The sequence below is a fragment of the Leptodactylus fuscus genome, chromosome 7 (genome assembly GCF_031893055.1).
Source record: "Leptodactylus fuscus isolate aLepFus1 chromosome 7, aLepFus1.hap2, whole genome shotgun sequence".
NCBI classification, from domain to species: Eukaryota; Metazoa; Chordata; class Amphibia; order Anura; family Leptodactylidae; genus Leptodactylus; species Leptodactylus fuscus.
Window position 1 is genome coordinate 8,450,675 of NC_134271.1, and position 27,572 is coordinate 8,478,246.

At 43.4% G+C, this 27,572-nt stretch overlaps 1 protein-coding gene across 1 annotated transcript; it reads left to right on the forward strand.

Moving 5' to 3' along the window:
- Positions 1 to 15,379: 15,379 nt before the first annotated feature.
- Positions 15,380 to 27,055, forward strand: LOC142214668 (uncharacterized). Its single transcript, XM_075283617.1, has 12 exons — positions 15,380 to 15,507; positions 17,275 to 17,474; positions 18,031 to 18,171; positions 20,157 to 20,286; positions 22,722 to 23,079; positions 23,434 to 23,575; positions 23,799 to 23,957; positions 24,521 to 24,749; positions 25,218 to 25,612; positions 25,763 to 25,859; positions 26,197 to 26,383; positions 26,738 to 27,055. Exons 1-12 carry the CDS (start codon positions 15,388 to 15,390, stop codon positions 26,896 to 26,898), a joined length of 2,319 nt encoding a protein of 772 aa, XP_075139718.1. The 5' UTR covers positions 15,380 to 15,387; the 3' UTR covers positions 26,899 to 27,055.
- The last annotated feature ends 517 nt before the right edge of the window (positions 27,056 to 27,572 follow it).

The window sequence follows — 27,572 nt, forward strand, 5'->3', positions numbered from 1 at the left end:
AGAGCAGAGCTATAGCATCCATTACACAGTGTACAGAGCAGAGCTATAGCATCCATTACACTGTATACAGAGCAGTGCTATAACATCCATTACATAGTGTACAGAGCAGAGCTGTAGCATCCATTACATAGTGTACAGAGCAGAGCTATAGCATCCATTACACTATATACAGAGCAGACCTATAGCATCCATTACACAGTGTACAGAGCAGAGCTATAGCATCCATTACACTGTATACAGAGCAGAGCTATAGCATCCATTACACAGTGTACAGAGCAGACCTATAGCATCCATTACACAGTGTACAGAGCAGAGCTATAGCATCAATTACACTGTATACAGAGCAGAGCTATAGCATCCATTACACAGTGTACAGAGCAGAGCTATAGCATCCATTACATAGTGTACAGAACAGAACTACAGCATCCATTACATAGTGTACAGAGCAGAGCTATAGCATCCATTACACTATATACAGAGCAGTGCTATAACATCCATTACATAGTGTACAGAGCAGAGCTGTAGCATCCATTACATAGTGTACAGAGCAGAGCTATAGTATCCATTACACTATATACAGAGCAGAGCTATAGCATCCATTACACAGTGTACAGAGCAGAGCTATAGCATCCATTACACAGTGTACAGAGCAGAGCTATAGCATCCATTACACTGTATACAGAGCAGTGCTATAACATCCATTACATAGTGTACAGAGCAGAGCTGTAGCATACATTACATAGTGTACAGAGCAGAGCTATAGCATCCATTACACAGTGTACAGAGCAGAGCTATAGCATCCATTACACAGTGTACAGAGCAGAGCTATAACATCCATTACACAGTGTACAGAGCAGAGCTATAGCATCCATTACACTGTATACAGAGCAGAGCTATAACATCCATTATACAATGTATAGAGCAGAGCTATAGCATCCATTACATTGTATTACAACTACATACAATGTGTAGTTCTGGTGACATAAGCTGATCGGTTGGGTTACCAGGTATTGACCCCGCTGATCTGATTTTGATGACCTATGCCTTAATTCCAGAATATTACTGTAACATTCCTCTTACCCCAGTACATTTGTATGTGTCACGCCGTGGGGTGTCTTTGGAGGAATCACTTGGCACGAGGGTCTAGTTCTTATGGGATTGTCCACAACTAACCTGGTAGATCCTATTGATGGACCCTCAGAAACATCTTCCCTGGGGGCCTATAGAATACCAGTCTGATTCTACCTTATATAACAATGTAACAACCTATACGTGATGTTCTGCTAAATATATGGGAATAAAAGGATTGTATTTTCCCATGGTATATTATGGACATGGCCTGTCAGTGTCTTATATAAATTACTGATATGTTTTTTTCTATAACTGGTCCTTCTATATCATGAACTTTATCATAAGGCGCAGATATCATGTGCTATATGTTATACGGCTTCCCCATTTCTGACATTGCTTTATCTATCCTTGTATATACACATAGGCAAAACAGAAACCTAATAAATCTATAAGTGACAATGACTGAAATAACAGGAAAGAAATAACATTTGTCAGCTAATGTGTGGATTGTATATATATATATATATATATATATATATATATATATATATATATATACAGTATATATATATATACAGTATATATATATATATATATATATATATATATATATGTGTGTGTGTGTGTGTGTGTGTGTGTGTGTGTGTGTTACATTTAGTAGTATTGGGGTCTTACAGGTTTGAGATTCTCCTACCAAACAGTTGTTTGTCCATAATGGGGTGTCGGAGCCTTGTATGACTGATACATAAAGATATATTAAGTGAATCAGCACAGAATATTGAATTTTTGATTAAAAATGAGACACCATGGCCAAAACTGACTTTAGGGTGCATTCACACTAAGGGCTCGTTCACACGGTGTAACGTGCCATATCACGCGGCATGTTACACCGTGTGAACGAGCCCTAAGTATACGCTGAGCTGATTCTGAACGTAAAACACGGTCAGAATCAGCGCGTACACAGCACATCCCATTCCAAGCCGTACACCCGAGCGCTTCACATTCACTTCAATGGGAGTGCTCATAGAGAAAAGCAGCCCATTCATTTCAATGGGGAGCGCTCGTATGCCAGCTCCCATTGAAATGAATGGGATCTGCTTTATACGCGCTGATTCTGAATGTGTTTTAACGTTCAGAATCAGTCAGTGTATCCGTAGTGTGAATGCACCCTAAGATGGCAGAGAGATTTGTTCACTCTACTGGGTCTCAGAAAGGTCACTCCTTGGTTTGTGAGCCTTCCATACGTTCCAGTAGAGCTGGCCTGTATGACATTAGGTGGTAACCTTCAGACTCGCCAGCTGTTTCGAATTTGTTGGCGCTATCCCTAAATTTTACAAGCAATTCTGGCTAATTGGACATGTCCCTGTAAACTCGTTCGTTGAAAGGACCACAGTTTAGGCAAATTCCACCCAATAGTAGGCATTCCTATTCAGTTTGGGGTGACTTAAATGTCCAATTTTCCCATTCCAGATATTGATAACTGTGGATTTGGGTCCATGCATTACACGAAAGGCCAATAACTTCAATGGCTACAATATAATGCTAGATTATCTTTGCCGTGAAACGTTTGTCTAAACACAGGTTCTCACGGAGATCGTGGTTGTTCTAGGATTTTATGTTGATTTGTATAAAGTAAAAAAGATAATATGATTTATGTAACCGTGATGACAAATAGATTGTAACAACTTCCTCATCATGTTCAATGTATGTGAAGTATCTATGGGACATGGGACATAAACGTCCAGATAATGGAAAGGTCAAGATATTCTGTAATTTAATAGCGGAGATTTCCGGTATAACACAAAGGTTACAGGTTCTCCAGGTATATAAGTCAGCGCTGTATGATAGTTAGTACCGGCGGGGAGAGAAGAGCAGCAATGGCCGGACTTCAGGTCTTCATTGTGTTGGCTTCCATCTTCACAGCTGTGTCTGGGTCCCACATGCAGGGTGGAACCGTATCGTTCAAGGCAACGGAGAAAACACAAACTGGATGGCTGGTAGGACGCGGGGTCTATAGAATATACTAAGTTATTACATACTAAATATCTAATGGTGGAACATTGATATAATTACTTGGCAAAGTTAAAATTTTATTCACCCCAAAGCAGTTACATGTAATTTGTTTAATGACCATTATAGTGTTCTCAGCTCAAGAAAACAACAAAATAGCATTGTATACTGTATGATGTATGAACATCGTAGAACGGGGGAATGTCTCCACCAGGAAAATAAGGTTGTCCAAAACCCAGCCATGATGTCCTTATTGTGGTCGGGTTATCTTCTCATACATGTAGTGTCCCCTCCTGATAACCAGCCATGATATCCTTATTGTGGTCAGGTTATCTTCTAATACATGTAGTGTCCTCCTGATAACCAGCCATGATGTCCTTATTGTGGTCAGGTTATCTTCTCATACATGTAGTGTCCTGATAACCAGCCATGATGTCCTTATTGTGGTCAGGTTATCTTCTCATACATGTAGTGTCCTCTCCTGATAACCAGCCATGATGTCCTTATTGTGGTCATATTATCTTCTCATACATGTAGTGTCCCCTCCTGATAACCAGTCATGATGTCCTTATTGTGGTCGGGTTATCTTCTCATACATGTAGTGTCCTCCTGATAACTAGCCATGATGTCCTTATTGTGGTCAGGTTATCTTCTCATACATGTAGTGTCCTGATAACCAGCCATGATGTCCTTATTGTGGTCAGGTTATCTTCTCATACATGTAGTGGCCTCCTGATAACCAGCCATGATGTCCTTATTGTGGTCAGGTTATCTTCTCATACATGTAGTGTCCTGATAACCAGCCATGATGTCCTTATTGTGGTCAGGTTATCTTCTCATACATGTAGTGTCCTCCTGATAACCAGCTGTGATGTCCTTATTGTGGTCGGGTTATCTTCTCATACATGTAGTGTCCTCCTGATAACCAGCCATGATGTCCTTATTGTGGTCAGGTTATCTTCTCATACATGTTGTGTCCTGATAACCAGCCATGATGTCCTTATTGTGGTCAGGTTATCTTCTCATACATGTAGTGTCCTCCTGATAACCAGCCATGGTGTCCTTATTGTGGTCAGGTTATCTTCTCACACATGTAGTGTCCTCTTGAAAACCAGCCATGATGTCCTTATTGTGGTCAGGTTATCTTCTCACACATGTAGTGTCCTCCTGATAACCAGCCATGATGTCCTTATTGTGGTCAGGTTATCTTCTCACACATGTAGTGTCCTCCTGATAACCAGCCATGATGTCCTTATTGTGGTCAGGTTATCTTCTCATACATGTAGTGTCCTCTGATAACCAACCATGATGTCCTTATTGTGGTCGGGTTATCTTCTCATACATGTAGTGTCATCTCTTGATAACCAGTCATGATGTCCTTATTGTGGTCAGGTTATCTTCTCATACATGTAGTGTCCTCCTGATAACCAGCCATGATGTCCTTATTGTGGTCGGGTTATCTTCCCATACATGTGATGTCCTCCTGATAACCAGCCATGGTGTTCTTATTGTGGTCGGGTTATCTTCTCATACATGTAGTGTCCTCCTGATAACCAGCCATGATGTCCTTATTGTGGTCAGGTTATCTTCTCATACATGTAGTGTCCTCCTGATAACCAGCCATGATCTCCTTATTGTGGCTGTTTTATCTTCTCATACATATAGTGCACCCCCATCTGGTGCATGAAAATGTGTTTTCAAAACAGGACTTCCTAACTTTCTTATATGATCAAGTTCTTAAGAATTCTGTGTATCTATTTCTTACTGACACTATGTTTCAGGTTGATCTTAAATATAAGTCATCGTTCATTGATGCATATGGGGATTCGTTTTATTGGGGCTGTTATTCTGGGGACTGCGGTTATGAGATAAATCGTTGGATCCAACCTGTGGAGAACAGAACCTCATTTCCCAGCCGCTGGTACCAGAGTGAAGGTCATATAAGGAGACGTGTGGACAATGATAAACCCTTCCAACTCTGGTAAGATCCGTGGACAGCTCGGGGGTAGAGTTCTTTCCTGTCATTTGATTCCCAGTACCATCTGCCATGTTAGCATTGTTCCCCAATAAGTTGGTGCCTCCTATCGCTCTACTGGGTTAGAATATAATGGTTAGATGGTAGTGCTGCTGTATTGTGCGAGGTTCACACCTACGTTTGGGTTTCTGTTCTTTGGGTCCACTTGGGACCCAAACAGCGCGGCACCTCCCATGAGGCGACCTGAAGCGACCGCTTCAGGCGGCACTATGCCAGGGCCCCAGGGAGGGCGGCATTTTTGTTTACCTAAGCCAGTCCAGGACAAGCTGTCCTGGACTGGCTTAGCACCGAGCGGTGGATTGGGGAGGCCGTTGGAGCAGTGCTGCTCCAGCGGCCTCCCCTCATGCTCCCCTCCTCTCCGTGCCTGCTCTCTGCCTGCGAACACCGCTAAGCCCCGCCCCCTTCACTTCACCCTTTTTGTTGTTCGCCTCGGGTGGCGAAAGGGGCAGGAAACCCAATCCACTTTAAAAGGGGTTACCTGTGGAAACTTGCCGACCCCATAGACTATAATTCAGTCCACCGAGTTTCTGCCGGGTTTCCGCCCAAAAAATGTGGAGAGAAAAGTTCTGCTTGTGACAGAATTCCAAAATGGAGACCAAGTGCTGGTGTGAAGCTAGCCCTACTGGAGAAGAGACAGATAGAAATATACCAATGACAGAAGTAGTCATATAATCTCCCCGATTCATCAATCCCTCTCAATACCAGTTGTCTAGTTGGAGGGATGATACTGTGGTCTTTTCTTGCACCAAACATGCACCAAGCGCCGTCCTGTGCCTTGCCTGACACAGGCTGAGACTGTAGGGCGGTGGGAAGGTAGAAATGCGTCGGTACAATATAGTCTTTACAACTCAACCCACATTATTTTATCTCTCTCCAGGGAAAGCAGTTGTTGCTGGGTCAGCAATGTTTATTATGACGGCTCGTGGCAAATGACAGCCATTGTGGATTTAGGAATGAGATCTGATACCCAAAGGCCAAACAGCTCACCTGTGACCAACATCATACCAATTATAAGGTACAGCCAAGTCCATCCACTACACAAATACGTCTACCTTGTGTCAGTCGCTGTGCTGGTTTTCCATTACACTCACAAATCCCTCCATAGCGCTGACCTCCCTACAACTCTGTAGTCCTCTCTGTCCACTCATCCTCTCCGTTCTGCCAACAACCTAAGACTTACATCCTATCTTAACCGAACGTTTCCACTCCTATTTTCAAGACGTTATTCAAGCTGTACCGGTTCTCTGGAATGCTCTACCCCAAACAATCAGATTAATACCTAACGTCAGTGGTTTATTGCACTGATCTCCACCCGATTTACTATAAGTCACTCCAGAATCCTGGCATGAGTTATACCACAGATCTGTATCTGGTGTAAGAATTTCTAGTCTTAATAAATTCCCTCCAGTATTTTTTCCACAAACTGTTTTTTCTTCGTGTTTTTAAGGATTCCACGGAACTGTGACGCCACCATTAATTTATTAGGACATGACCCTGATGGAGACCATGTACGGTGCCGATATGCATATTATAATGGAGAATGCGGAGTGTGTTTCTGGAATTTTTATGTAGATGAGGTAAGATGATAAACTGATCTTGGCCAAAAGGTCTTGATCATGGTCACGTAGCAAAGAATTGCCCCGGCTATGGCTGAGATTAGACCTCTGATCCAATTTATTCTGGAAAACGAGTTCAGATTTGATATATTTTGAGCCTTTAGGTCATGGGGAGTAACAAGGAACATAGAGCTTGTGGCTCAGTCAGTAGAGTAACTATAACCAAAGTATAACCTATAACTATAACCTATATATGATCCTAAAACACATGACATAATATACATGTCACCTATAGACCAGTAACAGCCTGTATATAAAACCTTCTTTCTAGGACCAATGTACCATGTCTATTCCATCAGTGAAAAGCACTGGATCCTATGTGATAGAATTAATACTAGAAGACTTTCCAAAGAAGGACATTTACCTGACGTATAAAGATGGAACACGAGTCTATAAATACAGAACCTATAACCGTAAAAGTCGAGAAATACCAAAGGATTCCCAAAAATATTATTGGTATTACACCACATTGTCAGATATGGATGAAACATTTCCTCAGACAACAGAATCGGTCACAGATATAAGAACAACTCAAACTGATACCACGGAGGGATGGCATGGCTATACCACTGGTATTTATGAAGCTGTCACTGAAGAAACCACCTCAGATCTTCTTACTTCCATTGAGACTACTTCCCATGACCATACGGTAGACGTGACCTCCATAGACCCTTTTCTAGATATAACCACCGTCCATTATCAGAGTGAAGAAGAAACCACTATAGAATCTCTTACAGACATGACCACTATCCATCCAACCACAGAAGAACCTACCACGGATAAGACTACTCCACATGACTATAAAACAGATGCCATTACTGATCTTCCTACAACAAGACCCTCGACTTTTGGAGAGACCACTCAACAACACATTTTGACCAAGGATGTGACATTTCCATATGAAACAACAGGATGGGATTTTTACCCTTTTACAAATTCCTACCTCTATATGGATTCCCTGAGCAGAATATCTCTTCAGTTTATAGTAGAAGGTAAGAGCAATGGCTCCCGTACATGACCCATATGGTACAGGGTCATAATTCAATGGGCCAAGGCTATAACTATATGTGGCTTCGTTGGAGTGGTCTGAATTTTATGCAAGTCACAGTGATAGACAAATACAATGTAACCGAACTACACAGTCCTCTTCCGTCATACCACAACATCTCAAGATTGTTATGGTCAGGACATTGACTTGGCCATTTCAATGGCCAACATCTCTTTGCCTGAGGTCATGAACTGCTGTGAAGGGAGCATCATGATTTAGGGTTGCGCGACTGCTTCAGATCTTAAACACATTTGAAGGGGTATCAAAACATTCTGCAAGAGAATGTAAGAGCGGCAGTCCATGACCTCAAGCTGAAGACATATTGGGCGATGCAACAAGACAATGAATAAGTTTGTGTTTTTCAATGGTCAAGTCCAATCTTATCCCTTATCGAGTTACTATAGCATCAACTAAAGGGACTGTGCACACAAGGCATCCCAGAAATATTGGTGAACAGAAACACATTTGCAGGGAAGATAATTCCAAAATTCTTGAGGCAATTGCTTCTAAAGGGGATTGTCAAATTATTAAATTCGGGGGTTCACTTACTTTTTCTTCCTGCATTGTTACTCTATTATTGGTTACCACCACCATTTTTTCCATCCCCTCCAGTTACCAACCCAGCCCCCTCCTGTACATTGGGGGATTACAGGCCAAAATTTGTTTCGCCTACTCCATCTCAAGGGGAGCGACTCATGGCGAATGCAGGGAGAGTATTCCAGCTCCATCTATCAGCTCAGGCAGCGTACGAAAGGTAAGACGTATATAAGTCAGCGCCATCACCTAGACCGATAACCAATTACCGATACCCCATACACGCTGTGGACAGGTGCGGTGCTGTGTATGAAGTTAGACCCATATTGAGGTCTTTCCTCCTAAAGTCCGTCTTATATATACTGTTACCAATTTCTACTAAAATCTATGCATATATATATATTTTTTTTAAGCGTATCAGATTTTAAGGTCAGCGGCCCACCGGGCATCAGCAAATCCTTCACCCACAAATCTCGGTCTACTACAAGGAGCATGGTGGCAGAATGGAGACCGTCCGAAAATGATGTGGGAGACCATGTACCCTTCTGTTTCGTGGCAGAGACTTCCAATGGGTCAGTGCACTGTGTATAAGAATGGCCTAGACGTAGTTTATCAGGAATATGTTGGTATATTCTGTACATTTTGTCCTTTTGTTGCTTAGTAGACTTCCTACTTGGGTGGCCTCCATTATAGTCTATTGTACATGTACACAAGTGGTCAATAATAATATATAATGATATATGGAATGTTTAGTCTTCTGCATTTATACATGTGCAGCCATGTTTATTAGCAGTATCCACCATGTTCTACTGTTTCCATATTCCTACAGGTATCAGTCCGAAATGCGTTGTGTCGTTGTAGTGGTGGGACCCGGCAGTTTAGGTAACGCTCCTCTGTACTCTTCCAGTAATATGTGTATATAGTTGGACAACCACTTAAACTTTTGACCACAAGGATCTGCCTATTGAATGTTTTTGCCCTCCTATGTAAATCCAGGTAACACTGACCTGACCTGCCACGACAACACCATGACTTTAATAGTGGCCAAGTCATCTGATCATGAACTGTATGAGAACCAATTCCGCCTCAATGATCCGAAATGTCTGGTTAGCTCAAACAGCACCCACCTCATAGCAAGTGTGGCCTACAACTCGTGCGGGACCGAGACCGAGGTAAGAGAGATGATACTGATCTATTGGATGGGTCTTATTATAACGTGACATATCTATGGAAGACATACAATATAACCCTATAGCCTACAAAGAGGTGAAAATATCTCATGTGAATCTTCAACTTTTTAGGGTCCAATATTGTGTGTTGATTTTTTTGACCCCACACCTCCTCTTAGACCTATTACAAGACGTCTTCAGTAATTTCGGTAGGATAGACGATGACTTCTAGGGCAGGCCGTACATCGGATGGCGGAACCACAGTTAAAGGAAAAACTGGGACTGATGTGGCAATGGACTTTATTGGGAATTCTCTTGTAACCCATCTATCTCTTTCTTGGTGGAGAAATTTCCACAATGATCTCTTTGATTTGGTTCCCATTCTATTATTTTATCTCATTGAATTGGTAACGATAATTTTTTGTATATTGATTTCATTAATATCCAGTTTGTAACTTTTTATCTTCTTTGTTCTTTCTCCTTCATCCAGGAAACAGAGCACAATATTGTGTTTAAGAACCAGGCCACGTCCATTAGAGACAATTCCAGTGTCATTACCAGGAAACATGGGGTGTCCATCCCCTTTAACTGCTCCTTTCCCAAAAAGACCCGGGTATCGGCTTCATTCCGGGCCCATAAATCAGATTACGTCTTCTCGGAGGCCGGATTCGGTAACTTCACCTATAAGTTCCAGTTCTACACAGACGATCTCTTTGAGGAGGTAGAAAGCGAGTATCCTCTGGAGGTGACACTGCAGGAATTACTCTTCATGGAGATCCAAGTCTCTTCTTCAGTCCCCAATGTCCAGTTATTTGTGGAGTCTTGTAAAGCTACACCCCATGATAATCCCAACGATCCCACATTTTATGACATCGTACAAAACGGGTAATTTCACTTATTTGCTGCTACAGGGATCTCCAGTATTTTTATATTTTTGCTTTTCTATGGGACTGTTCTTCATTGGTAGCTGCGATACAAGACCGAGTCACATGGGCAAAAGCATTGAAGGGACTGCGGCCTCCTCCTTTTTGGGGCCACTAGGGTTAATAAAACATGGAAGACCTCATGATGACATCGCTAATCTATAGTATGGGAGAAGGTCCCCCCATATAGAAGCCTCATCTAGGAGCCCGAGCATAGAGCCAGTGCAAATAGTGACTGTGATCCGACAGCCTGTGCAACTAGCTCTTACTATAGCACTGCTGCAATCTAGTCCTAGAGGGGGAGGGGCGTTACAGTTGCATGTTATATCTGTGTCTGGCTATGTAATGGGGCTGTATATAGGGAGCCATGTGATTGGGATATCTTATGTATTACTTGTAATATTAATATTTCAGATGTATAATGGATGAAACCTTTGTGGTTTACTCTTCGACAAGGACACAATACAGATTTGCAATGGAGGCTTTTGCATTTATTGCCGACTATAGTGAGGTAAGTAAATGTAATATATAATAATTGATCTATCGAGAAGATCCGGCCTCTTAATAAATCAGTTGCACACCCTTGCACCGGAATGGAAATCTGCGCTACTTAGGAACTGGTGCAGATTTCTTGTGTAACTTACACCAGAATAAATACGTTGAGCCAGCTCTTTGCCCTGCTTTGTGTCCATGTTTGCAGAAAGTGAGATGCAGGATGTGGTGCACATTTGCAAAAAAGCGCCAAACAAGTGCTATATTATCATCCCCAGGATAGGGCATATATACCTGATCGGTGGGGAAGGTCAAGAGAGCCAACTCTCAGATCAATCAGCAGTATAGAGCCACTTCTGGCATGGTTGTCCTATACACAATACAGGGCCGGAAGTAGAAAGGTCCATCCCCCATAAATGTAGCCCAGCGCTCATTGAAGTCACCTCCATTGATCTGCACTTAGATTTCTGAACATTCCATTCAGAACCATGGAAGTGAATTGATTTTCAATTGCAGATATTGCAATATACATGAAGTTTGATGGAGCCTGTATGGTAGAGGATGGTGACTATCCTGCATGATGGAGCCTGTATGGTAGAGGATGGTGACTATCCTGCATGACGGAGCCTGTATGGTAGAGGATGGAGACTATCCTGTGTGATGGAGCCTGTATGGTAGAGGATGGTGACTATCCTGCATGATGGAGCCTGTATGGCAGAGGATGGTGACTATCCTGTGTGATGAAGCCTGTATGGCAGAGGATGGTGACTATCCTGCGTGATGGAGCCTGTATGGCAGAGGATGGTGACTATCCTGCGTGATGGAGCCTGTATGGTAGAGGATGGAGACTATCCTGTGTGATGGAGCCTGTATGGTAGAGGATGGTGACTATCCTGTGTGATGAAGCCTGTATGGCAGAGGATGGTGACTATGCTGCGTGATGGAGCCTGTATGGCAGAGGATGGTGACTATCCTGTGTGATGGAACCTGTATGGCAGAGGATGGAGACTATCCTGCATGATGGAGCCTGTATGGCAGAGGATATTGACTATCCTGCGTGATGGAGCCTGTATGGCAGAGGATGGTGACTATCCTGCGTGATGGAGCCTGTATGGCAGAGGATGGTGACTATCCTGCGTGATGGAGCCTGTATGGCAGAGGATGGTGACTATCTTGCATGATGGAGCCTGTATGGCAGAGGATGGTGACTATCTTGCATGATGGAGCCTGTATGGCAGAGGATGGTGACTATCCTGCGTGATGGAGCCTGTATGGTAGAGGATGGAGACTATCCTGCGTGATGGAGCCTGTATGGTAGAGGATGGAGACTATCCTGTGTGATGGAGCCTGTATGGTAGAGGATGGTGACTATCCTGCATGATGGAGCCTGTATGGCAGAGGATGGTGACTATCCTGCGTGATGAAGCCTGTATGGCAGAGGATGGTGACTATCCTGCGTGATGGAGCCTGTATGGCAGAGGATGGTGACTATCCTGTGTGATGGAACCTGTATGGCAGAGGATGGAGACTATCCTGCACGATGGAGCCTGTATGGCAGAGGATGGTGACTATCCTGTGTGATGGAGCCTGTATGGCAGAGGATGGTGACTATCCTGTGTGATGAAGCCTGTATGGCAGAGGATGGTGACTATCCTGCGTGATGGAGCCTGTATGGCAGAGGATGGTGACTATCCTGTGTGATGGAACCTGTATGGCAGAGGATGGAGACTATCCTGCATGATGGAACCTGTATGGTAGAGGATGGAGACTATCCTGTGTGATGGAGCCTGTATGGTAGAGGATGGTGACTATCCTGCATGATGGAGCCTGTATGGCAGAGGATGGTGACTATCCTGCGTGATGGAGCCTGTATGGCAGAGGATATTGACTATCCTGCGTGATGGAGCCTGTATGGCAGAGGATGGTGACTATCCTGCGTGATGGAGCCTGTATGGCAGAGGATGGTGACTATCCTGCGTGATGGAGCCTGTATGGCAGAGGATGGTGACTATCCTGCGTGATGGAGCCTGTATGGCAGAGGATGGTGACTATCCTGCGTGATGGAGCCTGTATGGCAGAGGATGGTGACTATCCTGCGTGATGGAGCCTGTATGGCAGAGGATGGTGACTATCCTGCATGATGGAGCCTGTATGGCAGAGGATGGTGACTATCTTGCATGATGGAGCCTGTATGGCAGAGGATGGTGACTATCTTGCATGATGGAGCCTGTATGGCAGAGGATGGTGACTATCCTGCGTGATGGAGCCTGTATGGTAGAGGATGGTGACTATCCTATTTCACAGAGCCTGTATGGCAGAGGATGGTGACTATCCTATTTCACAGAGCCTGTATGGCAGAGGATGGTGACTATCCTATTTCACAGAGCCTGTCTGGCATTGCCTGGGGTCTGGATGGCTGCATACTAAGCAGTTGTATGAGACTCTGTACAGTTCAGAGTCTGCTGAGTCCTATATAGAGAAAGACGTCTCCAGGAAGACCAAGCAAACAATAATTTCAGATTTATTGTGTGTCATTTCTATTATTGAATCCTTAGGTTTATATAAGTTGCACAGTGATCTTATGTAAGCTCGGAGAACCAGGGACCCGCTGTACCCAGGGCTGTATCACAAAGTCATCGGGAGATTCTCATAGACAGCGGAGATCATTGAGCTCAGAGTCTCAGCAGCACTACATCTCCCAGGGCCCCATCACAATGAAGAGACAATCTCCTAATAATACAGGTGAGAACCACAAACACTAAGGCTATGCCTACCGCAGCTATAGGGGGGCAGAGGTAGTAGTCACACCCGGGCCCTGGTGCTTGAAGGGGCCTAATGGCTCCTCCGTCACATAACAAGACACCTGTATTGCAAATGGCCCCAGGGCTTCACCCTATGGTTCTGGTGTCTGGTCATCTGTCGTGTCAGCAATGGAAATCACATTGAACATCTGTAGTGTATAGATAAAACTTGGACATATACATATATACACATACACACATACATACACAATATGTATACACACACGTATGCTAGATAGATGTTTATATATACCGTATACGAAATCTCTATTCTCACTTGTATTTTCCTTTCCATCAGACCTCGGAGGATCGCCCTCTCTGAATGTGAACACGCTGGTGATTTCCCTCTCTGGAGTCGCCATTGTCGCATTGCTCGGATTCACTGTAAACACATATATGAGAAGATCCCGGGTCTCGGGTTATGAGCTGCTGAAAACTCAAGAAATCTGAATTTATTTTTTCTAGAGAGTGAACATAAATTTTTCTAATTTCAATTAAAATTACGGAAATTAAAAAAAAAGATGATATTACTAATAATCTAAATAAAGATTCAATGTTTGTTACTTCTATTAAAGTGAATTTGCATTTCTATCTCCTAAAATGTATGTGGGCTGTCATGTGGCATTCCTGCTGGAGTAGAAGGATAACTTCCCCTCCCCGTGTAATTGTAATGATGCCGGCTGAACACAAGATGGCAGAACTGGGCTTCACCCATAGAAATAATGTCTCAGTGCTCAGTTATCTCCAGGTCTAGAGCAGCGATGAAACAAGAATAATAATACAAGTAACAGTGAACTACCAGTAACAAATATGACTGCTACATATCACTCCAGCCCTGCAGCTAGATAGGTTACTGTCACCAGAACCAGCATATCACCCCAGCCCTGCAGATAGATAGGTTACTGTCACCAGAACCAGCATATCACCCCAGCCCTGTAGATAGATAGGTTACTGTCACCAGAACCAGCATATCACCCCAGCCCTGCAGATAGATAGGTTACTGTCACCAGAACCATCATATCACCCCAGCCCTGCAGATAGATAGGCTAGTGTCACCAGACCAGTATATCACCCCAGCCCTGCAGATAGATAGGTTACTGTCACCAGAACCAGTATATCACCCCAGCCCTGCAGATAGATAGGTTACTGTCACCAGACCCAGCATATCATCCCAGCCCTGCAGATAGATAGGTTACTGTCACCAGAACCAGCATATCACCCCAGCCCTGCAGATAGATACAGTAGTAGACGCTCTCGTTCAGTTTGGGTTGATCCTACTGGGGGACATAAGTGCCCCGTTTTTCCCATTTGAAATGTTGGCAACAATGTGTGCCCATGGATTACATGGAAGGCCGATCATTTCAATGGCCGACATATAATACTATATTTTCCTTGTCATGACTGTGGCGCATGGTTGTCTCGCCATGGGTTCCCACGGGGGTCATTTGTCGATAATATGATTTACGTAACCGCAATGATAAACAGGTTGTAACAACTTCCTCATCGTGATTAATGTATGTGAAATATCTATGAGACATATTAATAAACATCCAGATAATGAACAGGTCAAGATAATCCTGTAATTTAATAGCGGAGATTTCCGGTATAACACAAAGGTTACAGGTTCACCAGATATATAAAGTCAGCGCTGTATGATAGTTAGTACTGGTGGGGAGAGAAGAACAGCAATGGCCGGACTTCAGGTCTTCATTGTGTTGGCTTCCATCTTCACAGCTGAGTCTGCGAACACATTCCAGGGTGGAACCATATCATTCAGGGCAATGGAGAAAACAGATACTGGATGGCTGGTAGGACACGGGGTCTATAGAATATACTAAGTTATTACATACTGAAATTACATCTATTGTCACATGGACAAATATCATTACTTTACAGTCTTAGAACTTTACTCAATGAAAAGTGATTACATGTAATTTTTTTAATGACTATTATTGTGTTCTCAGTTCAAGGGTTGGGGTGGTGTTACCCATCATTCATTTCACAATATTGCGTGGTCCCCAGAGATAAAGGAGGCCCCTATTAACCACATACCAACTGGCAGCTTCGGCATAAAATTAAGGTCATAAGCTTTTTGCTTCATACCTCAAAGCTTGAATTAGGTATTTACAGGACAGATATATAGTCAGGGCAGGCAACACATTGGTCAGGAACAGATCAGCAAGCAACTGTAATCAGATTGATGGTATAACGGAGGAGACAGTGAAAGGAACACAAGCTGGGATCAGTGAATGGGTAAATCAAAGTGCAAGAACTGCCAACCCTGGAACCTTTGCACAGGTAGGATGTGCCTAGGGAAACAGGCGTTTATACAGTATGCTTCCTCTCTATGGGCAGACCCAGCAGATTCATCTGTAAGCAACAATTCTTGAGAATTACTCCATCAGATTATGGGCAGGCGTTGAGACGCAGGAACAACACACAGTTGACCAATATGGCAGAAGTCAAGTGAAATCTGAAAATAGGCTTCCACTTATTGCTGAGGACTTGTAAGACATTTCGACTTTAGTTTGCTATAATAGGGTTTTCTCTTTGATACGCCCCCTGGAAAGTCTCAAGTAGGGTTGAGCCGATCTTGACTTTTCAGGATCGATTTTCAAATCCGATCATTTTTCATTCGAACCCGATCTCGATTCCAATTCCGATCCCAATGCAAGTCAATGGGATTTTTTTACTAATCGGAGATCGGATTTTAAAAACAATCCTATTCACTATACAGCATGGAATCTAACAACTGAACGCTTTAATTGTTAGAATCCACGCTGTGTAGTGATTTTTTATTAATCCTCTGGCTACTTAGTTCCCCCTGGCGTCCACTTACCTGCAGAGATGACTGGTCCGGTGTCTGGTGTTCTCGTTCTTCTTCGCCTCGCTGCCCCCGTCTCCCAGGTTAGGAGAGTGTGGGCGGGTACTGGGAGGGGAGATGTCACATCTCCCCGCCCTGTACCCGCCCACACTCTCCTAAGCCACAAGCCCTGCCTTCTTCCTAGCTCTTTAAACACTAACCTGAGAGGCGGGGGCAGCGAGGCGAAGAAGAACAAGAACACCGGGCACCGGACCAGCCATCTCTGAAGGTTAGTAGCTACTAGAGATGTTAGCTAGTCTCCCATTAGAATGAATGGACGCAGCCGGCGCAGGGGGTTAAGGCTGTGTGCCTGCTGCTTCCATTCATTCCTATGGAACCGCAGCGGAGCCTTCACACTGAGTATACACTCCACTCAGAATGAGCGGAGCGTATACTCAGTGTGAAGGCTAACATTGTTAGCTTTTCCCACAATGCTTGGCCAGTAGCAAAGCATTGTGGGAATAATCACCGATCTCGATCCCACCTAAAAAGATCATGTTTGGAATTCTGATCGTGAAATTTTCTCAATCCCCGATCGGAATCCGATCTTTTCCAAACACAATCGCTCAACCCTAGTCACAGGTAAACTTGCTGTGGATTTCTATTAGTACCTGTGCCCCATTATAGAGTATATGACAATTCGTTAGTAAACTGAACAACTGAGGTTCTTAAGAATTCTTTGTATCTATTTCTTACTGACAATATCTTTCAGGTTGACTTTACATACAAGCAATCGTTCGCGGATGGACATTGGATTCAGATATATTGGTACTGTTATCCTGGGAACTGCGGTGTTGAGATAAATCTTTGGAATCAAACTGTGGAGAACAGAACCTCATCCCCCAGCTCCTGGTACCAGTATGAAGGTCAGACGAGGAGACGTGTGGACAATGATAAACCCTTCTACTTCAGGTAATATCCATGGACATCTCGGGGGTAGAATTCTATTCTGTCATTGTATAGGGTAGCACAGCGGCCACTAGACCACGTAGACAACAAGCTGATATTTCTGCCTCTCTATTATAATGGTTGGATGACAGAGCTGCTGTATTACTGGAGAAGAACTAGGCTCTGGCTGCAGGACAACTATGGCCATCACTCCAAAGATCGATAGATCACCCAGCGACTTCTTCACCAAACCAAACAATTAGAAGTGGTGAGAAGGTTGGAAAATGGGAAAAAATGGCCCTAGAAAACTGAGCTCCAGTGTAGTGAATGTTCTGTGAATAATGTGATGTTTCCACCTCTGTATACGGTGAAGGTATAGTTACTCCACACTCCAGTCTATGAGACAGTAGGTAGCTGGGACATGTAGTTCCCTTTGCCATTTTCTGGTCTTAGGGATGAAGCAGAACCTCTCTAGGACGTTGCATCAGGATTTGTGATGTTCTACAAGAAGATGAAGCATCTCTGTATTATGTCACCCTGTACTATGGAAATATTCAACATGGTTTTTATCTCTCACCAGGGATTACAGGTGTTGCTGGGTCCCCAATAATTATTATGCAGGTGGCTGGTGGTATATAGCAACTGCTGTGGATTTAGGAGTCAGATCTGATACTCAGAAGCCCAACAGCTCCCCTGTGACCACCATCATACCAGTTATAAGGTAAAGCACCATGTAGATGACAATGTACAAAGGAAGCTCCTACCTATAGGGATACAGTCCTATGAAAAAGTTTGGGCACCCCTATTAATCTTAATCATTTTTAGTTCTAAATATTTTGGTATTTGCAACAGCCATTTCAGTTTGATATATCTAATAACTGATGGACACAGTAATATTTCAGGATTGAAATGAGGTTTATTGTACTAACAGAAAATGCGCAATATGCATTAAACCAAAATTTGACCGGTGCAAAAGTATGGGCACCTCAACAGAAAAGTGACATTAATATTTAGTAGATCCTCCTTTTGCAAAGATAACAGCCTCTAGTCGCTTCCTGTAGCTTTTAATCTGTTCCTGGATCCTGGATAAAGGTATTTTGGACAAACAATTCAAGTTCAGTTAAGTTAGATGGTCGCCGAGCATGGACAGCCCGCTTCAAATCATCCCACAGATGTTCAATGATATTCAGGTCTGGGGACTGGGATGGCCATTCCAGAACATTGTAATTGTTCCTCTGCATGAATGCCTGAGGATTTGGAGCGGTGTTTTGGATCATTGTCTTGCTGAAATATCCATCCCCGGCGTAACTTCAACTTCGTCACTGATTCTTGAACATTATTCTCAAGAATCTGCTGATACTGAGTGGAATCCATGCGACTCTCAACTTTAACAAGATTCCCGATGCCGGCATTGGCCACACAGCCCCAAAGCATGATGGAACCTCCACCAAATTTTACAGTGGGTAGCAAGTGTTTTTCTTGGAATGCTGTTTCTTTTTGGACGCCATGCATAACGCCTTTTTTTATAACCAAACAACTCAATTTTTGTTTCCAAAATGAAGCTGCCTTGTCCAAATGTGCTTTTTCATACCTCAGGCAACTCTATTTGTGGCGTACGTGCAGAAACGGCTTCTTTCTCATCACTCTCCCATACAGCTTCTATTTGTGCAAAGTGCGCTGTATAGTTGACCGATGCACAGTGACACCATCTGCAGCAAGATGATGCTGCAGCTCTTTGGAGGTGTCTGTGGATTGTCCTTGACTCTTCTCACCATTCTTCTTCTCTGCCTTTCTGATATTTTTCTTGGCCTGCCACTTCTGGGCTTAACAAGAACTGTCCCTGTGGTCTTCCATTTCCTTACTATGTTCCTCACAGTGGAAACTGACAGGTTAAATCTCTGAGACAACGTTTTGTATCCTTCCCCTGAACAACTATGTTGAACAATCTTTGTTTTCAGATCATTTGAGAGCGGGCTGTCCATGTTCGGCGACCATCAAACTTAACTGAACTTGAATTGTTTTGTAGAAAGAAATGGTCCAAAATACCTTCATCCAGGATCCAGGAACTGATTAAAAGCTACAGGAAGCGACTAGAGGCTGTTATCTTTGCAAAAGGAGGATCTACTAAATATTAATGTCACTTTTCTGTTGAGGTGCCCATATTTTTGCACCGGTCAAATTTTGGTTTAATGCATATTGCGCATTTTCTGTTAGTACAATAAACCTCATTTCAATCCTGAAATATTACTGTGTCCATCAGTTATTAGATATATCAAACTGAAATGGCTGTTGCAAACACCAAAATATTTAGAACTAAAAATGATTAAGATTAATAGGGGTGCCCAAACTTTTTCATAGGACTGTATATTGACTATTTCAGACTAATATCCAGTTGCATAAAACTATAGGGGTCAGACCTGTGACCAGGCCCAGACATGAGATGTGAATGATGGGAAGCTTGTGTGCACAGACATGTTGTGAAGTCTTCATGGTCATCTGGACCCACATAGAAAAGGAAAGGGAAATGTAGAAGCTGCTAAAATATACAGATGGGACACGGCTGACGGTTGTGAGAAGAAGCTGCACAGGGGCCCCACACTGAGCTCTCGGACCAGGGCCCGTCAGCCTTTAGTTATGTTCCTGATTTCTACTGTATGTCTTTTAACTTTATCAAGTTTTTTACAGTTTTGTCTTTCTGTTTTTGAGGATTCCTAAGAATTGTGCGACCTCCATGAATTTATTCGGACATGACCCTGATGGAGACCAAGTGTTGTGCCGATTTGCACATGGTGGGGAGGAGTGTGGACTGTGTTACACCTATTTTTCTGTAAATCAGGTAAGATGACAGGCTGGGTATACGGTCGTTGGACCTCACGGCTGATATTCCTGCTAGCCCAGTAGTTAGTCTATGTTCAGAATTAATTTAGTAATTTTAAGTAAACCCAGATGGAGGGAACCAGAGGATGGGAGTAATAGCGGTGGATGATGTGCCACCAGCTAGGCCGAGGACACTCAACCACACGCCCCGGCTCTGCTCCTGGGCTGGACAGCAATGAGGGGGTTCCTGCAGTACTATCTGATGGTAATGGTAGTAGTTCCCCCCAGAGACCTCTCTCCTCTGAGCCCATGTGATGGAAGTCAGAAGGGCCCTGATGGTAAAGCAGGAACAAATCAGGGAGCCAGCAGTGCAGTGAAACAGGATAATGCTTTACTGAACAGGTAACAACAAGCAGCTTCCAAAATGGGGGTTGTAGTTCTCGAGTGTCCATATTCCCAGCCCCGGTCTAAGGAGGGTTCCCAGTAATGTTAAAGGGATCCTATCATTAAAACTCTATTTTTTTCTCACTAACACGTCAGAATAGCCTTAATAGCCTATTGTAACCGGCCATTTTCTTGCAGCTGGTGGGCATGCACAGTCAGCTTTGCCCTAGACTTGAGGCCTAGAAGTTTGAAGCTGCGTGAAGAGGATTTTCCTGAAGAAGATGGAGGCGGCGCTGGAGAGTTCTCTCGCAGCATTGGGGACGCCCCCAGTGCTGCAAAAGAACTCATTTGCATATCGACGAAAACCGGGATTTATACCAAACGGCAGCGTGGAGAAGACATCTAAAGGTAGGAGAAGAATAGCCTTTCTTAAGGCTATTCCGCCGTGTTAGTGAGAAAAAATTGAGTTTTAATGATAGGATCCCTTAAAGGCTCTAACTCCAACTATGACTCCTCTCCTCCGCCTCTCCCAGCTGTAGATACTGGGGACTGTAGTGCAGAGGAGTCCTGACAGGGATCTGGTTACCTTGTATAAGGTGCCGGGCCGACACCTCCTGTCACAGCACTCCATTTCTCCTCCTGGCACAAAGTCCAATCTCTTGACAGCCGAACTTCCTTGCTCAGGGCTGTCTCTAGATGAGCCTTGGACTGTATTCTTCTCCTAGAAGCAATCTGGATGGCTGCTGAAGCTCAGTATCAGTGCTGACTTGCAGTGAGTTCTTTGCAAACGTCTACTACAGCACAGTAGAGATAGACTGAGCTTCAATGGTTTCCCAAGAGACAAAAGTCTCCTCATATCCTGCTCAAAGGCCTGTGAAAGACCAGGGCTGTACCAAAGGACAAGGTTTGAAACACAGGGAAAACTACAGAAAACAACAAGGGGAAAATCTGCAGAACAATGACCGAGAACATGTAACATAGAAGACATGATATACCAACATAACCTAGAGGAACAAGAGACAAACACTAGAAGCAGGAGCCCTCTGGGATGCAGAACTTATTAAACTCCAGAGTCTGAGGACCCAAAAGTATAATAATAACAATAAAACCAACCAGAGGGCCAAACCTCACAAATGTTCATCAAAACAAATTTCGAGGGGTTCACCTGAAGAGGCTTGAGGCTTATATTTTGTGGGGCCATTGTGAAGCATTATACTGGAGAGGGGCACTGTGGGGAACATATTATACTATGTAGGGGTCACTGTGGAGAATTATATATCATGTGGAGCATTATATTTGGGGGGGGGGGCTCAAAATTCCTGCTGGCAGCCTACTAGAAGTTTCCAATAAAGGTATAGAAAAAGTGCAGCAGCTGAACCCCTATATACAGTATAATGCCCCTTAGTACCCCCCACAGGATAATGCCTCTATTAGTGTCCTGTAACAGAGTATAATGTCCCATTAGTGGCCCCATAGTATACTTCTGTATTTATCTCTTTTGTACCCTTTGCTTTACATCTTAAAAGTCGCGCCTCCTCCATTCTGTGAACCTCCGGCCCTTACGTACATTGTGTTAGTCCATAGATTGGCTGCAAGGAGGACCATGTGACTGTACTCATCACTCAACCTCCTCCATCGTGTCTGCCCTACAGTGCGGTGTGTTCTATACAGGAGGCTGAGTGAAGAGTATAGTCCATGGTCCTCCCTACCGCCAATCTATGGACTGAACTGATGTGTGCAGGTGCCAGAGGTGCGACCATTAGTTATCAAGGACACAGCACAGAGGCGGAAGCAGCCGGGTCAGGGAGTAATAGCTATAGAGTAAGAGAAACATGAAGTGGAAGACACCGCGGAACGTACCGGAAGATATAATGCTATGCACCGTACAACTTTTGAGGGTACAAGATAAATCAGAGTGTGAATATAGCCAAAGTAGTAGCCTCGATTTAGCATTAAAGTATATAAATATATTTGCAAAGAAATAGCTACTGTACATACATGATCCTAAAACACATGACAAGTCACAGATACTCTCATACACCAGTATAATTCTCTATATCTTCATTCTAGACACAATGTACCTTGTATATTCCATCGGATATGAACTCTGGATCCTACCCGGTGGAATTAGTCCTAGAAGACTTTCCACAGAAGGACATTTATCTCACATACAACGATGGAACAATAAAGTACAAAGACAGACCCGATGGCCTTAGAAGTCAACACATCACTACAACTACCTCTTCTATTACTGAAGCGGTCACTGATCTTCCTGCAACAACCTCAGATATTAAAGAGACTGATCAGGACATGTTATACAAGGCTGTGCCATCTCCATATTACCAGGGAAGGTATTGGCACCCAACTGCAGGTCCACCGATCTATACGGATCCCCTGAGCAAAATTCCTCTGCAGTTTGTAGTGGAAGGTAAGAACAATGGCTCCTGTGCTGTAGGGACATAATACATGTCACAGAATCCTATACCCCGGACTATAACTCTGTGCGCCTTAGAAGAACCTCCACAGACACATTCACTTCATCTAGTGAGCCCGGACTGCACAATAGTCAGGTATAGGACTGCACACATGGGTCCGTGATAATACAGTGTCATGTATATGGAGCCGTATAGATGACTGGGACATTGGGCTAGCCATGAACAACACGACTAGCACACTGACATAGCACATGGCCGTGTCCATAGAGCCTGAATAGGAGACTGACTCCATGTAAATGCCTATTGTCTGTTATCAATGACCAACTCTTGTTTTTCACCCTTTTCAGTTACCGACCCAGCCCCCTCCTGTACATTTGGGGATTACAGACCACAATTTATTTCTCCTACTCCATCTCAAGGGGAGAAGCTTCTGACCAATGTAGGGAGAATATTCCAGCTCCATCTCTCAGCTCAGGCAGCGTACGAAAGGTAAGACATATATAAGTCAGCGCCAAACCAGCGCCATCACCTAGACCGATGACCAATTACCGATACCCCATACACGCTGTGGACAGGTGCGGTGCTGTGTATGGAAGAAAGGCCTATAGTAGTATATTAGGTATATTTTATTGTGGTCTTTATTCTTTATACCCCTAGTAGTCAGTTATATATATCTACCTATATTTGCACTTACATATATATATATTTTTAGTATATCAGACTTTTTGGTCAGCGGCCCACCGGGCATCACCAAATCCTTCACCCACACATCTCGGTCTACTACAAGGAGCATGGTGGCAGAATGGAGACCCTCCGAAAATGATGTGGGAGACCATGTACCCTTCTGTTTTGTGGCAGAGACTTCCAATGGGTCAGTATGTAATAATACCTGGAATATTTAGGTAAAGACGACCTTTCACCGCCTCCTACAACTCTTTACACCCTTCAATAGTCGCCGCTCCACTGATTCTAGTATAAGTGGGAATTTTCTCTCTATCCTCACCATTCCTGAGCCGATGCCTGATATGATAAATAGACTCTCTAATGTCAAGTGGGTGGAGTCAGGAAGGAGCATACAAAGGGGTGTGACCCAGAGCTCCAATCAGAAGCGTTCTGAATCACACCCCCTTGCCTGTTCCTAGCTGACACCTCCCACCTGACTTTGTAGAGTCTAGATAGCAGATCAGGCATTGAAACTACCTGTACAGATTGCTTGGGAATGGAGGAGACTAAAGAGAAAATTCTACCTGTTCCACAATGACTGGAGGGGCGTTTATTAAAGGGCGGAAGAACTGGAGGTGGTGAAAGGTCCTGGTAAATCTGGTCAATTCTATATTTATACATGCACAGGCCGTTTTATCGCTGTTACCACAGAGTTTTCCACCATGATGTATTGAGCACAACTTACCTATTACTGTCTCCATATTCCTACAGGTATCAGTCTGAAATGCGTTGTGTCATTGTAGTGGTGGGACCCGGCAGTTTAGGTAACACTGGCCTGACCTGCCACGAGAACACCATGACTTTAATAGTGGCCAAGTCATCTGATCATGAACTGTATGAGAACCAATTCCACCTCAATGATCCGAAATGTCTGGTTAGCTCAAACAGCACCCACCTGATAGCAAGCGTGGCCTACAACTCCTGCGGGACCGAGACTGAGGTAAGGGGCATGATACTGATGTATTGGATTGGTCTTATAGAGTGACATATTTTGGATGATCTATGAAATGTAAGAATATAACCCTATAGCCTACAAAGGGGTGAAATATCTCATGTGAACCTTTAACTCTTTAACGTCCAATATTGCGTGTTGATTTTACTGTGAGAGACTCCAGATCTCCTCCTTAGACCTATTAAAAGACGTCTTCAGCCGTTTCGATAGGATAGACTATGCCTTCTAGGACAGGCTGTAAATACGGCTGTGGTTGATGTGGTAATGGACTTTTTGGGAATTCTCATGTAACCCATTTATCCTTTTATTGGTTCAGAAATTTCCAAAATGATCTTTGATTTGGTTCCCATTCTATTATTTTATCTTGTTTCATTGGTAATGAGGATAATTTTTTGTGTCTGGATTTCATTAATATTCAATTTGTAGCTTTTTATCCTCTTCATCTTCTTCCTCCAGGAAACAAAGCACGAGATTGTGTTTAAGAACCAGGCCACGTCCTTTAGAGACAATTCCAGCATCATTTCTAGATTAAATGGGGTATCCATCCCCTTTAACTGCTCCTTTCCAAAGAAGACCCGGGTATCGTCTTCATTCCGGGCCCATAAATCAGATTACGTCTTCTCGGAGGCCGGATTCGGCAACTTCACCTATAAGTTCCAGTTCTACACAGACGATCTCTTTGGAGAGGTAGAAAGCGAGTATCCTCTGGAGGTGACACTGCGGGATTTACTCTTCATGGAGATCCAAGTCTCTTCTTCAGTCCCCAATGTCCAGTTATTTGTGGAGTCTTGTAAAGCTACACCCCATGATAATCCCAACGATCCCACATTTTATGACATCGTACAAAATGGGTAAATACACTTATTTACTCTCATAGAGATCTTCAGTGTTTACGGCCACCATCTTCCATAGTCCATAGCTGTTATAGATACTGCGGCCGGCTCTGTAGGGGGCGCTATGGTATGCATGTGACCCAATATCTTCTATTCTTCATATTTCAGATGTATAATGGATGAAACCTTTGTGGTTTACTCTTCAACAAGGACACAATACAGATTTGCAATGGAGGCTTTTGCATTTATTGGAGACTATAGTGAGGTAAGTAAATATATATGGATGAGGAGTATAGGACCCATATAGGGCCAGCTGGACAGATAGAACATGATTTAGGAGATGTCTCTTCACCTCTATACACATAAATGGTCACTAAGTTTTCAACAAACTTGGCAGAAATGACTAGTACAAGTGAATGTAATAAATATTGTATTCTATATTATCAGTAAAATGCTTCTTTCTCCACTTACTGGGTCCTTTTCCTCCTCTCCTGTCCTTTCTGATCTCTTCACTCACTCTGCAGTCTCTGCTGAATCTCTGCACAGTTCAGAAATCTTTGGAAAAACAAGAAAGTAATAATTTATTGTTACTGATTCCTTAGGTTTATATGAGTTGCACAGTGATCTTATGTAAGCTCGGAGAACCAGGGACCCGCTGTACCCAGGGCTGTATCACAAAGTCATCGGGAGACTCTTATAGACAGCGGAGATCATTGAGCTCAGAGTCTCAGCAGCACTACATCTCCCAGGGCCCCATCACAATGAAGAGACAATCTCCTAGTAATACAGGTGAGAACCACAAACACTAAGGACAGATCTATAGCAGATACATTGGCACCCGGGCCTGGGGCTGTACAAGGATCAATGTCCCCTCTGTGACATAACAAGTTCCCTAATAGCACGTGGTAGGTGAGGCCAATTCTCTAGGGGTCTTCTATGTAGTCACCTCATTTATATCACAAACAGGATTACAATAGAAGATAACACCTCTATAGATAACAGCACTGACCCATCTTCACATCACTCCTGACAATACATGATGTCACCCATAGACCTTAATGACTATTACGTGCCATACACGGTTTAGGATTCTCCGTTTTCTTTATATTTATTGATAATATAATTGATATTTTTCTCCTTCAGATGAAGATAAATCTCTGTCTGTGAATGTGAACCCGCTGGTGATTTCCATCTCTGGAGTGATTATTGTCACATTGTTGGGATTCATTGTATACATATATATGAAGAAAGCCAGGAGCGCTGGTTATGATGACTTGGAGAAAACTCAAGATCCCTCAATCTGATTTGTTAAGAAAATGAAGATCATTTTTTTTTTCTGATTTAAATTTCAGTGAAATATAAAGAAATGAAGATCTGGTAGAATTATTCAGGATCAGTGATGACTAAATTCTCTGGGAAATTGTCTTATAATCTGTAATAATAACAATATTCACTTTACAAGCTTTGGCGTCTTTATTTTATAGTCCCGTCCTATGTTATAGAGATGTTCTATACAAGTCGCTGCTTCTATTACAATGAATAGAATATGTATTCCTAAGGCCCCGTTCACATCTGCGTTCGGGAAATCCTGAACAAAAACCTATACACATTAAAAAGCAGTTATCTAAGAGAGCACTTTTGTGCAGTATTCCAGACACTGAAGACCCAAACAGACGTCATGCAGATGTAAGATGGAGGTTTACCGGGGGAACATTTGTACGTCGGGCCCCTCTCATCATCAAAAGATCGATTATTGCTGACTTCTGTTCGGCAAACCTCTGTAAAATATGCAATGTCGAATTCCACCTGATGGGGGCATCACATATAAGCCTGTGAATGGGCAGGCGGTGTTTGTGCCGAAACTGAGCCATGAGAGATGAAGCTACTTTGGACCGTCATATATGGGAACAAAATGTTCGTACTTTGTCAATCAGGGGTGCAAGATCAGGATAGTGTTTCAAGAACGCTTGTACCACCA

Coding starts and splice junctions, on each gene's coding strand:
- LOC142214668 (XM_075283617.1), top strand. CDS start 15,388: ATGGCCGGACTTCAGGTCTTCATTGTGTTGGCTTCCATCTTCACAGCT. Junction 25,613..25,762: donor TATGACATCGTACAAAATGG/GTAAATACACTT, acceptor TTCATATTTCAG/ATGTATAATGGATGAAACCT. Junction 26,384..26,737: donor ACAATCTCCTAGTAATACAG/GTGAGAACCACA, acceptor TTTCTCCTTCAG/ATGAAGATAAATCTCTGTCT.